The sequence below is a fragment of the Rissa tridactyla genome, chromosome 7 (assembly GCF_028500815.1).
Source record: "Rissa tridactyla isolate bRisTri1 chromosome 7, bRisTri1.patW.cur.20221130, whole genome shotgun sequence".
NCBI classification, from domain to species: Eukaryota; Metazoa; Chordata; class Aves; order Charadriiformes; family Laridae; genus Rissa; species Rissa tridactyla.
Window position 1 is genome coordinate 12,129,623 of NC_071472.1, and position 17,711 is coordinate 12,147,333.

At 42.0% G+C, this 17,711-nt stretch overlaps 1 protein-coding gene across 4 annotated transcripts in view; it reads left to right on the forward strand.

Moving 5' to 3' along the window:
- Nucleotides 1–2,329: 2,329 nt before the first annotated feature.
- The window catches only part of MYLK (myosin light chain kinase), a 219,919-nt gene continuing 204,537 nt past the window's right edge, over nucleotides 2,330–17,711 (forward strand). For 3 of the 4 annotated variants that reach the window (XM_054210267.1, XM_054210266.1, XM_054210268.1), the window contains exon 1: nucleotides 2,331–2,553. In XM_054210267.1, the coding sequence (XP_054066242.1) occupies nucleotides 2,391–2,553 (163 nt within the window). In that variant the 5' untranslated portion in view covers nucleotides 2,331–2,390. Of the gene's footprint in view, nucleotides 2,554–17,711 lie in introns of all 4 variants that reach the window. The other variant, XM_054210264.1, reaches the window with a different exon arrangement.

Here is a 17,711-nt window from a genome sequence, read left to right on the forward strand (position 1 = left end):
ATAAACTGGCTAATAGCTGTCTTTAATATTTATTTGTACCAATTCATAGGTTTACCTTGCTTTACAGATATTTTTCTGTCTCAGTCAAACTCTGTTGTGACAGAAAAGAAAACCTGAAGAGGGAGATTCAACAGAGCCAGTGAGAACTGAGGTATTCAGAACCTCTGAAAATAAAGTAATTTTTCTTTAGTGTTTCAGGCTTAAAAAAAAAAAAAGCCTCTCTCTATCAGTTTTCAAAGTCCCAGAGCTTTTAAAACAGGGAAAGCATCTTGTGCTCCTAACACATAGTTCATCTAAAGGAATTAGGAGTAAGAAAATTATCACTGCCAACAGACAACTTCCTCTTGAAGAGGCAGCAGCAATTCCTCCTGATTCACTCACTTCGTACTGCGCCTGGAATAGAAACAGTCAAAAGGAATGGCTACAACTTTTCATGGACTCACACTGGTAACTGCTCTCATCCTTTGCAGAGGCTTCTGCTCAGTGAGACAAACGATGTACCAGGAAAAGGCAGCATCTTGCGCTGGTTCCTTGTATCCTTGTACAGTCTACTCAGGTTGCAGGACACATCCTCTATCAATGGCTGAAAAATTCACCTCAGGATCAAAATGAAAAATATTGAGGTCTCTGCAAATATAAAACTCCTGACATTGCTGCAGCAAAACACAGCTTTGCTGTGACTTGCCTATCTTGGCCACGTTTTTCTGAGTTGACGGCTGTTGAGTGGGAACAGAGTGAGGGGAGAGAAAGAATTAGAGCCTGGACTGTGGTTTGCTCCATCACGCCTAGAGGTATTTTAGAGCCTGGTGAGGAGGTAAGTTCTCTCCAGCTTGTGCCTTCCCTTTTCTGTAGTAGTACAGGACCATATTTTAAGATACCTAGCAGCAATTTGATCGCAGCACAGAAGAATGCAAGATGACAGAAAGGAAAGGCTTAATCCACAGAAACTGGGCTTTTGGTGTGTCTGTCCCCATGTGTGTTTATGAACTGGCTATAAATCCATTTCAGATAAAAAGTCAGTTGTTTGGGGTTTTTTTAAAATGGGGAAATAAAAACTTTTAAAAGTATTAGAGTAAAAAGCCTTTAAGTTTGCATGTTCATGGATTTCCCCGCCCCTCCCCTTCAGGGTCTCTAGTTCCACATTATAACACAGCTGTTCTAAGGTCTTAGTGTTGAAGAGGATTCAGTTTGTCCCCATCTCTCATTTGCTCTTCCTTCTACACTACTTTAGCACTTAACACAATTAACTGTAAACGGTTTATTAAACTAAATCCCCTGTCCCAGATTTGGATGTCCCTAGGCAGATGTGTCGGTGCACCAGCCCTAGCCAGGCTCTGGGGGTGGTGTGGGGGAGGCAGAGGGCAGCTCTGCATCGCTGGGATTAGGGTAGTGGGTGGCAGGGCTGCTGCTCCATACAGACACCTATGCTCTCTATACACACTCATATGCCCACCCCTGTAAACACACCCCTTAGGCATCTTACCCAAGTCCCACACAGACCTTCACATCCTCTGTGCACTTCCCCTATATGTAAGCCATACACTCATCTCAGAAAGCATATATACAACCTATACATATTTCATGTGTCCCATGCAAGACTATAAACATATCCCTTTATGACTATAAACATATCCCTTTATGCTTCCCCATATGTGTGCTGCCTACACTCCCTGTAGTGTAGACACCCTTATCACAGTCACCACATCCCTATGAACTCTTCTCATATAGCACCCATGTCTACACACACACCCCACATATCCAGCTTTATAAACTCCCCCATACCTACCTACCTACCTACCTACCTACCTACCTACCTACCTACCTACCTACCCTTCCAACCCAACCGTGCGAGCCCTAGTCCACAGGGGCTGGGCTGGGCTGGGCTCCCCCACCGCCTCAGGCTGTGTCGGGCCGGGGGCTCCCCCCAGGCCCGCGGCCGCTGCCTAATAAGGCTCCGAGTCGGCCGCCAGCCCGCGCTGGCGGGGCAGGGAAGGAGTTAAAGGGAGCCGCGCCGACCGCAGTGAGTATCGCCGCCGGGCACCGCTTCCCTCCGGACTCCGCGCTTCCCCCGCTCCCGGAGCGTGCGGGGTAGCGGCTCCCAGCCTGGCCCAGCCGAGCAGCAGGTGGGCTACGGTCGGAGGCGCCGGTGCGGGGCTGGGGGAGCTTCGGTGGCGGGGTGGCTCCGGCAGCGCTCCCCGAGCTGGCGGGGCTCTCCCTGCCGGCAGAGGGAAGCCCGGGGGCGGGCACGGGTGGAGGGTTACTGGGGCATCCTCCGGACGGAGCTGGCGGGGGGTGGAGTAGGCGGAGAAGGAGGAGGGAAACCTGCTTCTCCAGAGGGACGGGGAAGCCGCGCTGCAGCGGACCAGCCCAGCGGCGCCGGCTGCGGGCACATGCCGGGCTTGGAGCATCGGAGCCGCGGGTTTCCTGCGGGCGTCTCAAGCCAGCTCCCGTCCCTTCCCCTACGAGAGCGTCAGCTGGGCTCCTGTGGGGAGAAGCGCTCACCTACGGTTCCCCTCCCAGAGTGCATCAATCCGAGAGCAAGCAAACCGGGTAGTAAGTACTTGTCATCTTTTATGTGTGATTTGCTGTAGTTTTATTGTTCTCTGTTGGCAGGTAGCAAAGGCTCGTTAAGAACAAGCATTTACAGGCTAGGCTGCAATGATCGGCTCTTGGGCTCTCCCTTGGACTTCTGAGCCTTTCAAATGTAAGGGTGCATGTGTGGAGGCACATGTAGGAATGTTCCTTTGCTGCACATCTACATCTTTTATGTTTCAGACAAAACGCACGTGTTTTTTCTCTTTTAACTTCTGCTGTTCTCAAAATAATTTGTACCGCGTTGCACAACACAGTGTCTCAGTGAAGGATAAATCCTGGTGACACCACTTAAACATACTGCATAAGGATGAGGGAAGGAGATGACTGCTTAAAATCATTAACTTGGGGGGGGAGGAGGAGGTGAAATCACTTCTCTGTGTGCTGCCTTCACGCTATGGAGCAACAGACTTTTTGGGATTCTTTGCCATTTAATCCTCTTTCCTGTCTGTGCACATCTGGACTCTGGCCTGGCACTGCTCCCTGCGCTCAGCCTGGAAGGGAGCGGCATGGCAGACTAGCAGGGGATGGAGACTAGGGACATAAAGACAGAGAATTCTTCCCTTCCCTTGGAGTTGAAAGATACGTTTTAGCCACAGCTCTGTCCTCTGCAGAGTGAACCCATAGAAATACTTGTCCCAGGGTCAGGAAGCAGAATCAAAAGATTTTGAAGATTATGTTGCCTACAAAGGGAATATCTGAGAGGGTAAATGCAAATACCTGGTTCCACGCACCCAGTCTCTGATGGTTTCCAAGCATTGAACCCTATGGAGGGTGAGCATGGAGTTGCATGACATGCAGAGGGTGTGTTCCCCGCTGACTCTACAAAATGATGCCACCTCTTAGTGGAGTGCTGGAAATACCATTTCTGTCAGTGAAGCTGTAAGGGAAGGAGTAATTCCTCTCACACTTAAATCCCAAACTGAATAACTGTCTCCCTCCCCCTACTTCCTGCACACATGTCTTTATTTTTTTCCTAATGACTTGCATTATTATTTGCCAAATATGGTATGTGTCTTCCTCTGCAACTTTATATTTGCTGAGATGTTCCTGGAACTAGGCTCTAAGACTGCATTTTAGGACCCTTCTGTTTTGAAACCAGAATTATATTTGCTAATGACTGTCAGATGGCACGAATAGTTAATTTTCATCTGGCATGTACCCACCATTTTTTCTGTTTCCTCAAATGATACTATTCTTCTGTAGCTAGTCCCTACATGTACTGTAGCGTGTAACATAGTGCTCACAATAAACATTTTCATAATACACCTATGTTACTCTTGTCCTGTGCATTTTGCATTCTAACCCTACAGGACAAGTGTTTTAACTCCAGCAGTAACTGGAGTGACTCTGGTAGTAGGAGAATGTTTGCCACCAGAGGACCAGCCAGTAGAAGGAGAATCAGCACATCACATGCTGGCATGCAATATATTGAAGATACTTAACGCTTGTAGAGAGATATGAGCAGAAGGAAAATGCCTGTTTTAACACACATCACTGCTAGGATTTTATATGAATGTGGGAGGCTCATGCTAGTTAATATCACTGACCCAATTTTTATTGGTTGTATGGGGAAATCTTAACAGGTCTGCTGCAAAGAAAGTTAGAAATCTGATACTTTGCTGTTGCAAGCATCTCTCTCTAGCTTTGGTTGCCTTGCTACATGGTGCAAAGGAGGATGAAAGAATAAATCAGTGAAGTTCTGTTGGTTTGCTTTTATAATGCTGAAAGGGAATTTATAAAGTCTGAAATAAGCAGGGATTACGTATTGTCATTGGCTTAAGTTTAATGTTAAGAGATGCATGATTTTTCACCAGTTCTTGGTCTGTTTTGTGTTCTCCCTGACTCCTCCTTTAAGATCATTAGGACTTCCTCTGGGCGATGATCCTATTTTTACAGTCAATCAAAATCCATACCAATATCCTTACGCAGGCCAAATAGACTGTATTAGAAACACTATAAACCAACAGCTACAAATTACTTTCAGAGCCCTCCTAAAACAAAATGCAGATGCAAATAGAATTCAGAGCTGCTCCAAATGCTGTGCCTGAAAGTTATGGATGTCTAAATCTGGAAAGTGTGCTCAGAAGCTCTGTTTGAGGGCCATGTAGGGAGGTGGCTGAAGTTTTTGGTTAGACTCTGGAGAACTGGGAGCCACAGTCTGTGGTTGCTGGACTCTTCTAGGTAGTTTGGGTTCAGGCCTGAGCATGGGCTGGAAGGGAGCCTGGACTATTCCATCCCGTTTTTGCAGAAAGACTTGTCTCCTCTACTCCATAAACTTGTCAAGTTCATAATAAAACATGCAGCAGTTGTTTTCTTTTGCTGTGTTTAGAGCTGTACTCAATAGCTTTTCCAAACATTACTCCGCAGGTATAAGTTAGGAGGTAACAAAGGTTTGTTTTGTTTTTTGTTTTTCTTCCTTGCCTGGTTAATACTATCGTCTCTATTTGATGCTAAATTATTCATTTTTAATCTCCCTTTGGAAGGTAGGATGTCCTTTCTCTCATTGCTCTACAAACGTGTTGCTACACCTGTTGCAGCAGACTTTTTAAAACTTTTTCTGAGTCTGAGTGACAGCAGTGGCATCCACTGTTCCAGACAGGATCTTAGCACGCCTTGTACAGCTGCCTTCATCCCCTTCACTGATGGAAATGCTTCCACGATGAACATTAGGATTACATATGCTGTTTGGATTTCAGCACTGCATGCAGAGAAGATATGATTAATCTATAGTGCTGAAAAGGATTCATTAGTGAAGCCAGATGGATCCAGGTAGGATGGACTCCAGACTTTTTTTTTTTTAATTTGTCACAGCTTCAAATGTCACCTATGTTGTCTGTGATTGCAGTATGGGTTTTACTAAAACCTGAGTCTTTCCTGAGCAATTGTAAAGGGTCTGTTGAATGTGCTACAGCAAGGTCTGTCTCTAATAATGTCTTGATTAAGCCTCACTACAAACAGAAGAGTATACTAATTGCCAGACTAACATGTCATTTGGCTCCGTGAACAAGCTACTGAATACTAACTTATGAATGGAAACTTAAAAGGATCATTTGTAACCTGCTACATGAAAGAAATACCAAAATGAAATGAAAATACATTTGTACCTCTGTCATTGCTGTTGCCATTAAAGCTGACATAGAATTCCAGTCTAATTTTCCTGGGAATCTTGACTAATTTCATAAACTTTTTTTTGCCTCTGAAGTTTCAGCAGCTGGTCCCTATATAAAAGCTAGAAATAACTGGTTCTCCTTTAGTAGGAATGAAAGGAGAATTGAGCTCTATAGAAATGAGGAGATTAGAGCTCCATGAGGCATATACCCATTTAATGCTGCTGGAAACCAAACCCGCTTGAATAATCTTAACTCTCACTTCTGGTGAGCAGAAATTCTAGGGGGAAAAAAAAAATTCCCTTAGTGACTTATTAACAAAGGCTTTTCAGGTTTACTGGGATTTATCATGTGAGCCTAATCTACCTTTTGTTCATCCAGTTGGCAGGCTTTAAGATTTAAAAGGGTCTGCAGAAACTACTCCCCCAAACTCCTTATTTAATTAAAGAGGCTTGGCGCATTATTTACCTTTGAGTCTTCCATTTATGTGGGAACAATGAGTTGGAGTTAACATATTGTAAAATATTTGTGAATGTTGCATTGTAAGCAGAGACAGGGAAAAGAAACAAAACTCTGGCTATACCTTCACATTTACGCTAACCTATACGGGTTCACTCAGAATGTCTGGAAGTGAGGCCACTCCTACATAAATACTAAAGTATAAATACAGGTGTGTAACAACAAATTTCACTGCCTCTGCAGGTGATAAAAGCCTGGATGTGAGTCAGTCTTCCTTTGCTTCTATGGGAGCTCTCCAGAGTCATCAGATGTGCAGATCAGGCCTTGTGCATACCGGTATTTTATGCATTCTGTTTTGGTAGTTCAGCAAAGACAGACTGGTAGCTGTAGTTCTTTCACTGGTTCCCCCAGTTTCTTCTCCTCCCCCACTCCATTCATTGCTGTAGCTGTGAGCATCAAGTTGCAGATAAAACGACTTCTGAGAGAGCAAGGGGATGCAGCTCTTGCCAAAGGCAATTAAGTACTTAGGATTACAGCGTGCTTTACAAAGTGTGTTCTTGCTGAATCCCTTTCCTCTTCTGCTTGCTGGCACAAAGCAGTTTCTTAGCACTTACCTTTGTTATAACAAGTCTGAGCACTGCTAAACTTCACTACAGTGTGTCAGCTCTCTATATAAGTCCAGCGAGCTGCAGTGTCTTATGTTTTGAGGATAGTCTTGCTGGTGATTCTTTGGTAAGAGTCAGTTTGACCTCATCACCTCTGCTGTAATTGGATTAAACTTGCCAAAAACATGGCCAGTTGATGGCATATTAATTATTCAGACTGAAGTGCAGTTTTGTGTGCACAGGATTCTGTGCCAAAGGTATTTTTAGGACTTGTGATGCAGCTGATGTGCTATAGGATACAGAATTGTCACCAAGGGATGTTTTCAGTTATTTTCTTCATCAAGAAAGTACTAAAACAGACCATACATTCTGTTTGAAAGCAGATGATATAACCTGTGGGAGAAGGAAGAGATGCTCTAGTTGCTAGTCATGTGCATCACTTGCTGTTTTTTCTTGTGAATTGTGATAAATTGCTGAGAGCCCACAAGTGGTCTGAAGCTGCAGACCTCCTGCCTGAGGAACGTGAGTGATGGCCTGTGCTGTTTTACGCACCTACTGCAGTTTATTTCTAATTGTTGCACAGCAGGTTAAATCCGTTGCTCTGAGTTGTCTTTTTACTGCTGCTTCTGTTATTCTTCAGCTGCCTCATGATCTGAGGTATTTGCAGAGTGACAGGGTGATATCTGAACAGAAAAATGTACCCAAAATGATACTGGAACTGCGTAGTGAAGGATAATCTGACCACCAAGCCTGTAGTTTCATCCCAGAACCTTTTATATACTGTCTAAACCAGTGTAATCCAGCTTTCAGTGGGAAACGCTGCTAAGCAGCAAAAATCAATATCCTGATTGTTAACCTCAGCAACATATTAAGGGATGAGTGGGTAACGGGGAGACCAAGGACTGAGTTGAAAGTACTTTTACAAAGAGGATCGGGATTTGAGTGGATGAAGAGAGACACAGTGGTATTTGGTCTGGCATACACACTCTCTGAGATGTTCCAAATAATGAAAAGATCCCTGTTTTGTGAGTTAGCTGTTCTTATCTGCCTGGAAGTATTGCAAGTTTCCTGTTTGCTTCTAAGGCCTATCGGAGTTGTGTTTTGCAGGCAGTATGAGTCAAAGGAGTCAAAGATTCAGGACATTGTTGCATTTGATTTCAAGGTGATGCTGTTTTCTTAAATGCTATAAACTGGTGAATACTCATGGTGCAAAACAATACCTGATAGGTGAGGCAGGGTTGTGAGATTTTTCCATATCTACTAAGTGACAGTCACAATTCCATTTAATTTGTAAACGTGCACTGCAAATAATAACAAGGATGCCTGCTTTAATACCCCATTATAAAATGTACATAGCTGTGTAATTCTATTTTCTGCAGTGTTAAGTCTCATGAAGTTCCTTGTCTCTTAACAGAATAAATACATCATTCCATTAATTCCTTATAATGAAGCAAGCAGCTTGTTAAATATTGAAGCTAAGTCGTTTTTATTCACATCTCTTATGTCATGTATTTGGAATCAGTGTAACTTAACAAAATAAAAAATCACTCCTGTCTCCTGAAGAAGGATTAACAGTCTGACTAGGCCAAGAAAAACTGTGAGGGTGTGTTCTGTAAGAAGCACTCACAAAGTCTAGGTCAGGGAACCACTGTCTGTATGGTCTTATGCTATTGAATATATCAAAAGGAAAGATACAAAACAGAAGCAATAAGCAGACTGTGTTTAAAAAACACAGGAAAGAAAAATTTGTTAAAAACGGACTGCTTTACTCAGGTTATTTACCTTAGATCTTCTATGATCATAAGCTTCCCTTTCCTTTGGTGGAAGAAGAGGAAGGCATTACGTCAGTGCTTCGTGTCTGAAAGCGTTACTAGCTCTTTACATCACTAGTTCAAGTCCAGCCTAGTTTTGGAGGTGAGAAATCTTTTCTGTTTTGTGCAGCGTACATTTACTCCAGTGCTGTCGTGGGTTAGATCGGTGGGATCTGCCTGTACACATGCTGTTGCTGTTTAAGCGCTGACATTCTGGCTGTGGTGGCCTCAGGGGGTGTCTCTCAGGCAGAGCCTGTGAGACCATCACAGAGGGAGCCCCGGCTTTGAAATTTAACAGCTGGTCTAGGGGTGTCTCACCCCCAACATTAGAGCAGTGCAATTCCTCTGACCTCAAGAGAGATGCACCATTCATGGTTTTCAGTAATGTGGGAGCGAAACTGGGCCCATATTCTTTTAACTGGTCTATTTAGCAGCTCTTTTCCATATGCAGTCTCCATGCCAGTGACAGGAGCTTCCTGGAACTGACAGGAGACACAAAAGACCCTCTTCTCTAAATCACTGGACCTTAAGAATATTGAAAGGATGTTACAACAAGCCTCATAATACACCATTGTTAGGCTCTCTCTGAAGATGCCTGCAGTGGTATCGTACCTCTAAGCTTTCCAGAGGGGGTGTGATGACCCCACATGGAAGAAAATAGAAGAGTAATGGTTTGGGTGGCCGTGAGGAATTTTATGGTACTACTTCCCCCGGCTGTAATTCGAAACCCGCTGGAGGTATTTAGTGCTGACTGAACTTGTATCAGTAAGAGGCAAGGAAATATCTGAGCATGTATCGTGCAGTTTTTTTAGGAAGAGATCCTGGCTTGTGTGTCTGTGCATGTCTGGGTGCATCTTTCTCACGGACAGGGGAGTGGTGAAAGGTTTGTTTCACTTTCTTCTTCATTTCCCATTCTTCTTCCTACTCATTTTCCTCTTCCTCCACAATACAGCAGTTTTTCATGTTGCCATGAAAATGTCTGTGCTTGTGAGTGAACACATTTGAATGGAAGAGGTTTTTGAAGTCTGAACTTCAGCGTTCCCAGGGGAGTTGCAGAGTTTGCATTCTGTGCTTCCTTCAGCCCTGCTCAGGGATGTGCTTTAACAGCACGTAGTACTCTTGCAGGAGAGTTTGTGGCAAGCTACCTCTGTGTTGCTGGCAAAACAGGCTTAAGTCAGAAAATTAATGTTTGTTTATTATTTTCTTGGCAATCAATACAATCTTCTGATCACTGATTCAGATACTGAGGAGCAAGACCACCACAAACAATTATGAAGTCGCTTACATGAATACTTATTCAGTCCTTTCCCTCGTGGTCTCTGCTTGCTGTGCACTTGCTGCAGGCTGCAGAACTGCAGCAGGGCCGAGGCAGGCTGCCCCTCAGGGGTGTCCCTGTTCCCTTGGCCATGGAGGACCCCACAGAGTGTCTCCAGCCCTCAGGAGCCGCCATTTTCTGTTGCTGACACCTTGTATCCAGGCCCTTCTCTGGCTGAGGGATGTTTTGGGGCGATGGCCGGGCTCTTGTACTTGCTGGTTTTCCTCGCTGGGGCCCCCTCAGAGCCAGAGCTGGTGGGAACCGGCCAGGGTCGGCTCAGGGCGGCTCTCAGCCTCCTGACAGGCTGCCCTGCTCTGCAGCCTGTCGCTCGTCTCATTTAGTGTCATTCTGTGAGAGATGTGGATAAAGGTGTGGCTGTGGCATGGCGGTGAGTATCCATGAGGGAATCTCTTCATGCGGAGGGGCAGGTGAGGAGGCAGGAGCTGTGCTGCCTCCTGCAGACATGGCTGGCCTGAGTGCCGACCAGGCAGGCTCAAAAGCACTTGTTTCATTTGGCCTCAGCCCTGACCTGTGGAACCAAAGCTTTATCGCAACTGATGGGGAATTTTGCTCAAATTACATGCTTAAGTCAACCTGAACGTAGGTACTGGGCTACTTACTGATCAATTAAGCACGTCATGCAGAGTAAAATTCAGTGTGGCTGCTTACAAGGCTGATTCAGAGGGGTTTTCTAAAAATGCTTCTAAACTTAGTCAGCATAAGTGTTGCTCCTTCATTTTACCTGAAATTGTGCCACTATGTAGTTCATCTCAGATGACTAATAAAATACTTAGTTCTCATTCAATCTATTTAGCTCTTATCTGATATTAAACTCAAAGTTATGTTCCTTCTCCAAGATATTTCCAAGCTGTAGCTGTGGTTGTTGAAGTATGGAGACCAAATCGGTAGTCCTGGTTAGCCTGAAGTGGGGGCTCGTCCTGACTGGACCACTGTGATATCCAGAAAATGAGTTTGCAAAAGTTAATGACTTGTGTGGCATCCCAACAGCAAGGACAGATAGTCAGAGTTATTCAAATTGTTTTCCAGTGTTGACCCTACTCCTTTTTCCACATGCATGTTCATGACCTTAGACTTCATGTAGTATTGTCTAACTGCAAACTTTTTACCACTTTATCCTTTTTGCTTTGGCTGAGATGGTAAAAGTAAACATAAATGTGTAAATATGTTTCAGTAGTTGATGTTGTATTGTTCAGGCATTTTTATTATATTGTACTTTGCTTGACAGCTAAGGTAACCTGCTTTGAACTTGTTGTGATTGTTCGTAAGTGCATGAGCACTGTGCAGGATCCTGTGTGTGAGACAGGTACCCTGTATTTTACATTAGCAATGTATGGTTATTGATAGTGGTGTAGGGAACTGTGGTAACATAGCCTACTTCTCACCAAATTAAGGAGGAGAAAAACACATGGTGTTTCATGTCTGTTCATGCCTGCTATGTGTTCTGTGGTGAAGGGAATTCACTATATAGCTTTCCAATGCTAGTTTCTTTTTAGCCGGTTTTATTACAAACATAAGGTTTTGAGACGGACTGTCAGGAGCAGGTGTAAGAGTTAACTTTGTCAAACCTTGTTAATTTTTGGTCAATGTAGCATAGAAATTTTTTCCCCAAGAACCAAACAAAAATATTTTCTTTTAAAACACTAAGAGCTACAAGATAATGAACTAAAGTGAACCTCAAACCAAAGGATTTATTGTTTTGAAGACAAACTTGCTGTAATTGTACTTCTTGTGAGGTTTTTTTTCTTCTGTCCAAGCTTACATTTCACTTGGAAGACAGGAAATACAGCTTTGCTGATTAAATTTTTTTGACATATAAATAACTTACTGTCTTCAAAGACAATGTTTGTTTAAAAAAAATCCCTCTAAAATGAAACTTTGTGATTAATTAAAAATTAAATTAAAATCTTGGTTTACCTGGGTTGGTAAAATAATTACTTATGGATGTCTGTACTGTATGTACAGATGTAAAAGGGGCTTTCAGGGCGAAGGGTGTTAAAAGAAAAGCTCTGGCACCTGTAACTGGTCTAAATTGTTTTATTTCCTGTTCTTTGCTGTTTATATCTGTCCCTGTCCCACTCCCACCCCTGCCATGAGAGGTAATGAATAGGCTTGCTTTCCATCGGCTTGCCCCTTTGCTGGGGTTAGAGTACAGATAAAATAACAAAATTAATCCACAAGCTGCACGGGAGGAAGAATACCAGCCATGTATATGTTTTATTTCATTGCATTGTTTATGGATAATTATCATTAGATACTAAGAGATGGTGGTCAGCGTGTTGGCAGAAAGCAGATCTCTAAAACAATATTCCTATATTAAACCATGCGATGAGTTCGAGTCTGGTTGTCACAGTGGCAGGAGCCCTGATGAGTCTTGGTCATTGCTTATCCTCAGGAGGTGGTGTGATTTGTGAGAATGATGAGTCTACCTAAAAGAATTAATAAAATCAAAACTACCTCAGCGTTCCAGTTAGCCCAGCATCATGTCCAACAAGTTAAGAGAAGCTTCTTCAACAGCTGTTTTTTGAGATCCGCTTCTCTCCAGTTTCCACATCTCTTGCGTGGAAAGTATCATACCTGTTTAGGCCTTTAAGTGTCCATTTATGGACCTATTGTCCAAGAGTTTGTTTAATCCCTTTTTCAACCCATGGACATCCTTTGCCTTCATGGCCTCACATGACAGAAGCTTGTAACCTGCTGGGTAAACAAGTATTTTTATTCAAATGGGTTTATTGCTAGTTTCAGTGAGTATCACCTTGTTCTTATGTTGTAGGATTTGGCAAATAACAGTTCTGCATTCAACAGCTCATGGGGTTTTTGTTACACCTGGTCATGTCTACCCTCAGCCACTTTCTCTCTAAGCTGGGGACTCCCGGCCTTTTCAGTCTCTTCATGTAAAGTACCCGCTCCATTTCCATTTAGTTGCCCCTTTGCTGCACCCTTCTATGTCCTTCTTGGTATGCGGAGAGCAGATCACAATACTTAAGGCGTAGGAGCGATCAGGCTGCATGAAGTGGCAGAAATGTCCTCTCTTGCACTTTTTCTGATGTTGCCCTGTGTTTTGATGTCTTTTTTTTGACTGCTGCTGAAAACTGAGCCAATGACTTTAGAGAACTGTCAAGGATGGTTTCAGTTTCTGAGTAGGAACAGTTAGAGGTGGTATTGCCTAGGTGAATTACTTCAAATTTATCTACACTAAAGCCTACCTGCCAATTTTTTTTCCCAAGCAGTTAGTTCTGTCACTAATGAACATGCTGAGTAATGCCAGTCCCAGCCCTGATCCTAGGGATTGCACTACTGATTCATCTCCATCTTAAAAAGTTTCTGTTAAGTCTATCATTTGCTTTCTTATTCTTTCTAATGTGCACACTCTTACTGTGAATTAAGTCAGACTTGTCAGAGTGTGGATCCCAGGTTGCCCTACACAGCCCTTCCTGTAGCTGGGAGTTACGCAGGCAGGACCTCTGAGTCCTCCAGTACAGAGGCTCTCTATAATGCTGGTTTACACACCTTAGCTAGTGGTTCTTCAAATTCACATTTGAGTTTTTTCAGAACTTGTGTGAACATTGTTCTGTCCCACTGATTTATTAATATCTAACTTCCTTGTTTGGTCTAGTATTTCCTGAATTTACTTCAGATTGATGTGCCTCCTCTGCCAGATTTGCAACAGAGTGCAATGGGTATGGAAATCTCCCCAAAGGTTACAGCAGTAAAGGGTGATGTAAAGAATTCCCTGAGCTGCTCCGCTACATCCACGACTGCCCCTTATACACCTTTGACATCCAGCCGCTCAACAGCTTTCCTAGCTGGCTTCCTGTTGTTGATGTATTTAAAGAGCTGTTTACTAGCACCATGATCTTCATTTGCAGGCGTTTTTTGGATTTTTTTTTAGCCTTCTTAATTTCCTGCTTACATTTGACTTGCTATGTTTTATGACCTTCCCTGTCTTTACTTAAGTAATCCATTTTGTAAGAGCTGACCTATGCCCTGCAATAGTCTCCTAACTCTCCCTGAGGCTTCTTGCTTTTTGACCTGCTCCTTTTTAATCTCGTCTTTCTTGACACATTCTTATATAGTTCCCTTTCTTAAAACTGAGTATCTGTACACTGGTTTTGTTTGGTGACCCTTAATATCAGTGCCATTCTTTGTGTTACCTAACAGGTGGCCATAATAGCTTTCTCTGTTTTGGATTGTACCCTATACTTAGAAGTCTCTTTTCCAATGGAGAACTGTATATGGATCTAGAATAATGACTTATACTATAGTTTCCCTTTCTTTTCCATGTGGGAAAATACTGAGTATTTCTGAATGTCCTCGTGTGTTGATATATGGCAGCTATTAGTATTGCAATACTCTGTGGAAGCCATCTATTAAAATTGAGAGGCACAAGCTGGGCATGAAGCTGTTCTGGGTGCTAATGGAGCTACATATATTATGTTTTGCATACACACAGTATGTCCAGTGATGATTAAAACTTTGCACTTATACATATTCTAGCCCAGGATTTCATAAAATTCAAAATCCCCACACTTAAAACACCCAGAAAGAAGATAGCCTTGCTTTTCCAGTTTTTCAGACATGGAAAAAAAACCTGAAGGAGAATACTCTGTGGTTATATGAGAGGTGTCTGTGGACATGTTTACAAGAGCTGAAGTGTGTTTACATTAATTTCTCTGCAGTTGCTGGAAGATTGTCCTTCTTCCATAAAGCATGCGCATGCATTTGAAGGAGCAGTACAGAAGATTATTGTCTACAGATGCGCTTCGAAGGGCTTTTACAGATGCAATCCAGCATTGAAACAAGATATGTAAAGAAGTTATTGTTGATTAAAATTGCTTAGCTAGTTGAAGCTAATATTAACCAATAACACCTAGATAGCTGAATAAACCTAGTACTTTGTTCTCTTTGCACTGTATCATTAAAGTCACATATATTCTTTTTACTAGGGGCACAGGACTGGAGTGTTTAGGTTTTTTCTGAGCCATATTCAGTCCCCTGCTACAATAGTTACCTTGCATTCTGTAGATAGAAACACCTACATTTGCAGAGCTTGTCAGTTTGAGCTTTTACTTAACCTGCGAGTGCTGGACCAATCTCGCTTCAAATCTAGCTATGTGTCTGTGTTTTGTTGTTGAAGGTCTTGGATTCAAGCCTACTACATGTCTGTCTGGAGCAGAAAGCTATTGGAAATGTACACGCTGTCTCTGTGTGATGACTTTGCTGATGAGTTGCAGGAGTTCCCCATCATATGAGGAGCTAAATAACAAAGTAGAGTTGTATACTTTAAAAGTTACCGCAAAAAAAAAAAGTTAAACTGTCCAGAGCAATTTCTTCATCAAAGCTGACTGGAATGCCATCTGTGATGAAAACCTGTAGCTCATCACTTCATTGTAATACATCCAAGGGAAATGATGTTAAGTGAAACAGTTGCATGTCATAAAGAAGAACTGGACTTCATGACTCAGAAGACTTCTTACTGTCCTGTATCCAATTACTCCATTCTCTTGAGTGATTTCTTATCAAACGAAACTTCAGTGACTGTCAGGATCTTTTGTGATCACTGGCTTCTGTGGTATTTAGCTGTGGAATTGTTCTCAGTGCCAGGCTTCAGAAGGATTTTGGTTGTTATCTAGATATCATTTTCTACTTTACAGTTAGACTGGTAGGTTTATGTAGCTACTCCAGCCAGACTTCACTTGTCTGATATTTAGGTATTGATAATTTCAGCAGCATATTAATTTCTGTTTTTCTAACTGTAAAATACATTAATTAATGTGAATTATTTGCAGGATTTCTGCTAGAATGTTTTTCAAATGGTATGGTCAAATATGTAGTTTTACCACTTTCATCACTAGGTTTCAAACACTTTACAAAGAAGTATTGGAGGGAAAGGAGTTCTGTAAGGCCTGAAAAAAGGTAAGCAAGGCAAATCTTCTGATTCCATATCTGAATGCAAAGTTGTCTAATTCTAACTAAAATCACTGTAGGAGTTCACTGAATAAAACTTGTGAGTGAATACTCTTGCATTACCTATAATGTAGATTTAGTCTAGATTGTACTGTAAAAAAAAAAACAAACAGAAAAGTCACTTATAAATGCAAGTGTACCCATAGGAATGTTTAGGTATTATCATATATCTAAGTTCTTACCTTTAAACTGCATGCTTTATATGCAGAATTTCTGGAGCTTATTGGAGAATTATTTTGGGGTGAATTTTTTAGCCCAATCCTCTGTGAGTTGCTAATGTAAGATTTTTGCCCTGTACTTCCATTAATACTAGTTCTGTTGGCTCAGCTGGATTAATTATCTCAAAAACATGTAATTAATTTAGTGGTGAGCCAAAATAGTAATTTCTTCCACAATGAAAGAATCCATGTAAAAACACTTTTCAGAGGTTAACTCTGACTTACTATCCATAGCTATTCCACCCCATCTGCAGACCAAGAAGATTTTTAGATACTGATAAACTGGACATGAAGCTATTACTAGATACCTTTGGAAGCTTGTAGCCTGAAAAAAATAAATAAATAAGATTTGAAAACACCCTTTAAACTTATTACATGGACTCCCTGTACCTTGCCCCTTGCAGATGACAAAGTTATTCTGTCTTTTCCATCTTCAAATGAGAGAACCTGAACATGCTTTATAGGAAAACTGCTCTACAAAGACAGAAAGACTTCTGGAAACTGAAAGAATGAGCTTACTAGAAAGATAAAAAGCTTTGAACTGTTTGACAAATACTGAATCTCAACTTGTGACAATAAAACCTAAGTTTAGGTTCAGTGTCAGGGCTTGATGCTATCTATTATTTTGAGCAGTTCCGGTCAACTTAAATTCAGAACAAGAGCTGACTGCTCCCTTTCGTATTATGGAGTTACATAGTACAACAATTAACTTTGAGTTGTGTTATACTAGCTGCTCTGTAAACACTAAGGAAGACCTTGTCACTGTCCCCATAGAGTCTCGTCCAAGATAATGAACAACTGCTTACTTCCAGTGGTGTGTGTGTATATATATATATAATTATTTTTTTATGGAGAGTTGTACTGAACTGATACAACTGAATAGTTGCAATTTGTTTGTTTCTTTAGGGGCATTTGCTATGCTTCTGCTTTTACTCCCTGCTTTTCTGAAGTATGTGTCTTTTCATTGGTCTTACAACATACTCAATAACTTCTGTTACTAAAACATATCTCCTAGGAAAAAAACAACCACCCTGTTTTTTCATTTGAGAAAGACAGGAGACCAAAATCACATGCAATGCTTTTTTCTGATTTGTTACCTCTTCTCATGCTTTAGAAGAAAGACGCTCTCGAATTTAGATTTCTGCAACTTCAGTTTCAAGCCTCTGGGTTTTGGTATGTCTTGTTCGTAGATAAGTTTAGCATCTGGTACTGCTAGTCTCCCTCTGAAAGTACTGCTCTGTGTGATAAGAAAACTTGTAACCATCTTAAACTGAACTTTGTACATTTTTTCGCTACAATAAACATATTAAAAATATAAACATATATGTATATATTTTTTCCCATTCTCCAAATCATTGTCATGCCCCATATAATTCTCTCCAGACTTTTTCAATGCCCTTTTAAGGGTTTATGTGGATAACTCTGCTGTCAAGGCAGAAGTCTGTGACTCTTCCTGGCTAATCTGTGAGAGGACTTGCATTTGCTTCAGTGAGGCGGTAGGCGTTTTCCATTACATGTGTATGCGTCAAACTGAGAGGCCTTACTTGCACTAAGAAGTTCTCTGAAATGGTAAATTTAAACCCAAACACTGGGGGAAAAATGCTAATGCTGTATTT